A 6,000-nucleotide genomic window follows, 5' to 3' on the forward strand; every position below is an offset into this window, starting at 1 on the left:
GGCTGACGACCCACTACAACGCCCAGCATGCCGTCCGGAGTTTTTCCTCACCAGATGCCACACATTTGTTGAACCCCATGATCCTGCGCAGCACCCAGTCCATACAAACATTCAACACCGTAGGAACAAGAACACACCCCTGGAGTATCCCAGAAGCCAATGGGAAGAACGCACAGGTTCTGCCTCCACTTTGCATATCACTCACAGTTCCATTGTACAGGCTGGACAAGACATCCAGCAACTTTTCAGGATTTTGACAAATTCAACAGAGTTGAATGCTTCACGAAAATCGACAACGGCTGCACAGCTCATAAATTATATTAAAATTAATTAACATTAAAATATGGCTATAAAAAATACAATCAGAACAAAAGATGCACTTGGAACAGCAGTTTGTAAAGCCTTCAGTTGAAATGTGACTGTCTAAATGGTATATACAATGAGCTATGTTAAATCACACTGTTCACCTTTGCAGAATGTACTGATCCATTACATATGCCTAGTGCATACACTAGTATATAGTGTGCCTTTTTAGTTACTAAACTGTTTAAATGCCTGGGGTATAGCAGGGCATACTTAAGCATCACTGATCTAAATGTGACACATTTCTCTGATCTTCTAAACACATGTCCTGCAGCTCTAGCTCCACATAATCTCTTTAAATAATGCTTTGATATTTGCCCATCTGTACAAGGAATAAGCAACCATGTCATGGAGTCCCTGCTTAAGGATGCTCACCCAACCATGCTGGTTCCTCAAACCCTGGAAGTGGCACTCGTACTGGTAGAGCAAACACCGAAACATTCAGGTGGGTGAAAAACTCCCTCTGTATCGTTATTGAAGGCACATGACTGACTGCTGCATCGTTATGCATAGGTTTCCTCATGGAGGAAACATTTCTCATAGCAAATAGAGAAGCCAAATGCATAAAAAAGTCTGTGAAGACAGAAATGTCAAAACTGCAAAGTTGACACAAAAAAAAGACAAATAAGTACCAGATATGAAAACATTTTATTCAAGCTGATTTATGGCTGCCATTTTCAAAGGCTTCGTATCCGATTCAGTACCTTACAGCACTGCTGACATTTGCAAGCTCAGGGTAACATTCCAGCTCCTCACCATTCGGATGGGGGCCAGCCGGAGCTGAGACTCAGTCAGTGCAGCATCCTCGTCTCTTGGGACGACCCCCTTCTGAGCCATAAGCTGGAGGACGGTGGTACAATCTTTAGGAGGTGACACCCTGAGTAACAGGCCATATGCACGGCAGTAGAGCTCTGTGGACAGCAGCAGGCCTGTGACAGGTGGCTTGACATGCTCTTGTTCATACTGGTCCAGGTAGAAGGGGTCTCGTAACTCAGTCGGAACATTCTCTAAATAGGGTTAGAAGGAGCAAACAGAACATCATCCTGCACATGAACAAACAGAGCATCAACATCACTATGTTCTCTACAGGGAAACAGGAGGGACAAACAGAACATCATCCTGCACATGAACAAACAGAGCATCAACCTCACTATGTTCTCTACAGGGAAACAGGAGGGACAAACAGAACATCATCCTGCACATGAACAAACAGAGCATCAACCTCACTATGTTCTCTACAGGGAAACAAGAGGGACAAACAGAACAGCAAGAAGGTGGTTATGGATTTCTGTCTTATAATGTAATACTCAGTTGCTGAATGGGAGGCTCAATTTTACCTTTTATTGAGCAAACAAAAAAGTGTAGAGCATGGTGATTATTTTTAAATAATAATCAGCAGCAGATTCAGGTAAATCACTGCAAAACATTACTGCCAGGGTACAGAGCGTGGAAGGCCTCTTAGTTTTCATCCATTTATTTATGCCCTTGCTTATACTGCCATTTATGGAACCTGTTCTAAAAACCATTACCTGCATTCTGGTCCCTCCCCCAACCCCCACATCCCCTGTTCATGGGGAAAGCGATTGCCATGGCAGCCGGACAAAAGCATGTTAGAGGACAAAGTTCTCTGACCCCCGCTTACAGATAACTCCTCAAAAACTATGGACAGCAGATGGAAGAGAAAGAAAAGCTAAGGACAACACTGTAGGTGCTGCCATCTTATCAACTGCATGCTGAGCGACAGAAATCACGGCTCCACTCTCTGAGACATATGCGGTTATTCTACTAACACACAGGAGGCACCATCCCCTGCACAGTGACACCAGCTCGCATGAACCATCTGTAGCTAGTCTAACCCTCACCCCAAAAGCAGGTCTCCATTACTGGGTGTGTGTTTCCCACTTCTATTTGAATAAAACCTATAAATTTACTATTGTATACAGTAAATGGTAATAAATTTAAATTAGGATTCAGACAATCAGCAACAATTATTGATAATACATGGCTTAGATTACCATTTAATGGTAGTCATATCACAATCACAACACAAGGGGTCATGACACTCCAATACGTCAAGAATGATACCTATCAATAGACAGTCAACAAATAAACATGTTATTTTATCTGTTTAACTTTCATAATAAGTAAAGTTACAGCATGAGATATCAAAATAGTACATGTGTCACACCCGCTTTACGATTTGCTGGGCTACACAAGTAAATATATCAACCAAATATGCCATTCCACATAGACACAAACGAACAAACTCTCTGGAAGAATTCTGACAATTCTTATCTATGAAACATGTTTTTCACGCATCACAGGTTTTACAACACATCTTACACAGAGCTTACACTAGTGAGTCAGAACCCTCTCGGACTGGTAGAACCTCCGGCATCACATTTGGCTCCTGATTCAGATGTGCGCTTTCTGATTTTATATAAAACGTTTTATTACGTTTGCGCTACAAAGAAATGGCACTGTGACTGGCTCAGTGTTAACTTCATTTAAAGATCTTGTGCTCTTGGTAACTCGTAGATGTGTTTAGGTCAAACAGGAACAAGACTGCTAAACCACTGTAGCCATACAGACAAATTACCCAATCTGATTTGGTGGCACAGGAGGTAGTGCTCTTGTTTGGCAACTGGAGGGTTGCAGGTTCGAGCCCTGGTTCCTCCTGACCCCATCAAAGTGTCTTTGAGCAAGACACTGAACTCCAAATTGCTCCCGGTGAGCAGGTTGGCACCTTGCATGGCAGCTTCCACCGCCGGTGTGTGTATGAGTGTGTGGATGGGTGAATGTGAGGCATGAAATGTAAAGCGCTTTGAGTACTCGTAGGAGTAGGAAAGCGCTATATAAATGCAGTCCATTTACCATTTGGGCAGAGCGGGGACAAGCAGGATTCCTCTTTATTGCGACTCAATTTCGGAACAGGAACGGAAAATCCAGCGGCCAAAGCTATCAAAAATATGCCTTTTTACATTTAAAACACAATTTACAATGTTTCCCCCCTTTTGGGAAACTTTTAGCGATCAAACCAAACGACGGTTTTTACAAAAAGTTCACATTTAAACCATAATTTGACAAAACATTATTCCAGAAAACATATGTGAACGTTTATTCTCGTACAAAGGAAAAGAAAAATGTAAGTCAATTAAAACAGTGAAATATTTAATATTGGATGGCGATTGGCGCGCGCGTCTGGTGGACTTTTAAGGAGATCGAATGACCAGTGAGCTCATCTATGGCAAAACGTGTAATTTAAGCATTTTCCGCGCTAAGAAGCTCCATACGAAGTGTTATGTTGCACAATGGCTTTGCCCCAAACAAAGGGACCCCGGCTGGCAGGGTGGGTGTGCCCGCCGCAGGGGCGCCGGCGAGCTGTTTTAATCTAACCGCCTCTTCTAAGGGATTTGGCGTTTCAGAGGAAACGCGTAAATCATTAACCGAAAATTTCACGAAACGAAACGAAATGAAGAGAGATTAAATACAATGTCTCCGTTTGCATCAGCATCCTTCCCCGGACGCATCAGTGTGATGAAACAGAACAAAAAAATCCGCATCAACGCCACAGAAGCGGTTTCGGGCCGTAAAAAACATCATTTCTTACATACATATTGTTTGACATGCTATGTTTTCCTGACAGTATTTAAACATTACATGAGGGTGGGGACACGTACTGATAAAGCTGAAATGAAGGGCTGACGATGGGCTTCTCCGCACAACAATCGGTTCAGACATAATCATCATCATTATTATTACACATGTATGCATTCTTCATACAATTTTCACACTTTTAAACATATGTGATCTTTGTTACCGGTCCGGTATTTTATGTGTATTCTGATATTTTATTTTAATTTTTTATGTCTATTTTACTCAGTTACATGTTGTGTGTGAAATGTGTGACCATGCACCAGACCAAATATTTCGGGTACGCAAATGCCCTTGGCGAAATAATAAAGTGACTGTGTTTCTGATGCTGTGCAGCATCCTTCCATACATCAGCAATGCAGCGCATATCCTCGCCGGCACCTACCTCCGCCGCCGTAGCACTTCGACAGCAGCCACGCCAGGCTGGCGCAGATCTTGGCTCGCTTGAAATCGTACTGGTCCAGAGGTTTGATCTCCGGGACCGTGAACGTCTTCCTCATAGCACCTGAGTCCACCATAGCCGGAACGGGAACAAGGAGGGCAGAGGGAAATATGGGAGGCGTCAAGGAGTAGAGGAGGTGTAAAAAAGACACTGGAAATGTTTTAAAAAGCTGCTTGCTTCCTATCGACACACGCTGGGGCCGGGCACATGGGCGTAGACAGTGGCCACCTTAATAACACAAAACCATCTTCTTTGATGTTTTTCTATTCGAGGCATCCATGAGATAAGAATTGAAATTCCGAGGAAACAGCTGCACGGCGTTGGCTTTGACATGCGCTCCTGGGTCCCGGAGCCGTATTTTCTATAACGCGTTTCATTTCCAGCGTCTTTCTCAGCGGCCAGACTGCAGGTGTAACGCCGGGTACCGAGCCTGTCAGCACCTGCTTCAGACGGAAGACGCGGAGTCGGCGGTTCGGAGTGAGAGGCACTCCAAGCCAGGCTCGATCCAGGACGGTTTTTCGCTGCCGCCCTTAATCGCTGAGTTGTCGTTGTGATCCAGGGTGCATGAAGCCATTGCGAATGCGGCTTTTACAGATACAAAGAAAGTGTTGTTTTGTTTGTCAGTATTTTTGGTAATTGTAGTGTGGTTCAACTTGGGGAGGTTTGTATGTTCATTTCGTGATGAGAGAGATCTTGATTAGGATCCAAAAATGGAATGAGGGCTGTGACTATCCATTTCCAAACCGCTTATCCTACTGGGTCGCGGGGGGTCCGGAGCCTATCCCGGAAGCAATGGGCACAAGGCAGGGAACAAACCATGATGGGGGGCCAGCCCATCGCAGGGCATACTGACACACCAGTCACTCACACATGCACTCCTACGGGCAATTTAGTAACTCCAATTAGCCTCAGCATGTTTTTGGACTGTGGGGGGAAACCGGAGTACCCGGAGGAAACATGGGGAGAACATGCAAACTCCACACACATGTACCCCAGGCGGAGACTTTAACACGGGTCCCAGAAGTGTGAGGCAACAGTTCTAACCACTGCACCACCATGTGACTATTGATTATATTAATAATCAAGTAATCTACCGATTAATCTGACGATGTATTCAAAATTAGTTAAAAATATTATAGGCCTATATAGGAAATATTATACACTGCATCTTGTGCACATTTAGTCACACATATAGTCAACTTACAATCCTTTTCACTTAAATTGCATGTTTTTGTACAGTGGAAGGAAACCTGAGTATCGGCCGAAAAGCCACTCACACACAGGGTGACCATGCAAGCTCCACACACACACAAAGTGGCTGTGAACGTCGACACGCCACCCACTGCACCACTGAACCACTCGCCCTGACAGGCTTTCACAAAGTGCGATGTTAATATTGACATGGCAAGAATCGCGACATAGTCTACTGTGTTCAAACCATCAGTTGTGGTAAAACATATTCGTAACATACATACTCAGTCATAGGAAACCCAACTTAGCAGGCTTTTCAATTTTAATAAAAAATGTTTAAATAAAATAAA

General features: G+C 43.8%; 1 protein-coding gene across 5 annotated transcripts in view; it reads right to left on the reverse strand.

The window, feature by feature from the left end:
- The window catches only part of LOC125741934 (calmodulin-regulated spectrin-associated protein 3-like), a 28,906-nt gene extending 23,333 nt beyond the window's left edge, over nucleotides 1-5,573 (reverse strand). For all 5 annotated transcript variants that reach the window (XM_049013476.1, XM_049013475.1, XM_049013474.1 and 2 more), the window contains exons 1-2: nucleotides 4,403-5,573; nucleotides 1,120-1,370 (exon numbers count right to left, since the gene is read on the reverse strand). In XM_049013476.1, coding sequence (XP_048869433.1) covers nucleotides 1,120-1,370; nucleotides 4,403-4,535 — 384 coding nt within the window. In that variant the 5' untranslated portion in view covers nucleotides 4,536-5,573. The remainder of the gene's footprint in view (nucleotides 1-1,119; nucleotides 1,371-4,402) is intronic.
- Between the last annotated feature and the right edge of the window lie 427 nt (nucleotides 5,574-6,000).

Source organism: Brienomyrus brachyistius, chromosome 5 (assembly GCF_023856365.1).
Source record: "Brienomyrus brachyistius isolate T26 chromosome 5, BBRACH_0.4, whole genome shotgun sequence".
NCBI lineage: Eukaryota > Metazoa > Chordata > Actinopteri > Osteoglossiformes > Mormyridae > Brienomyrus > Brienomyrus brachyistius.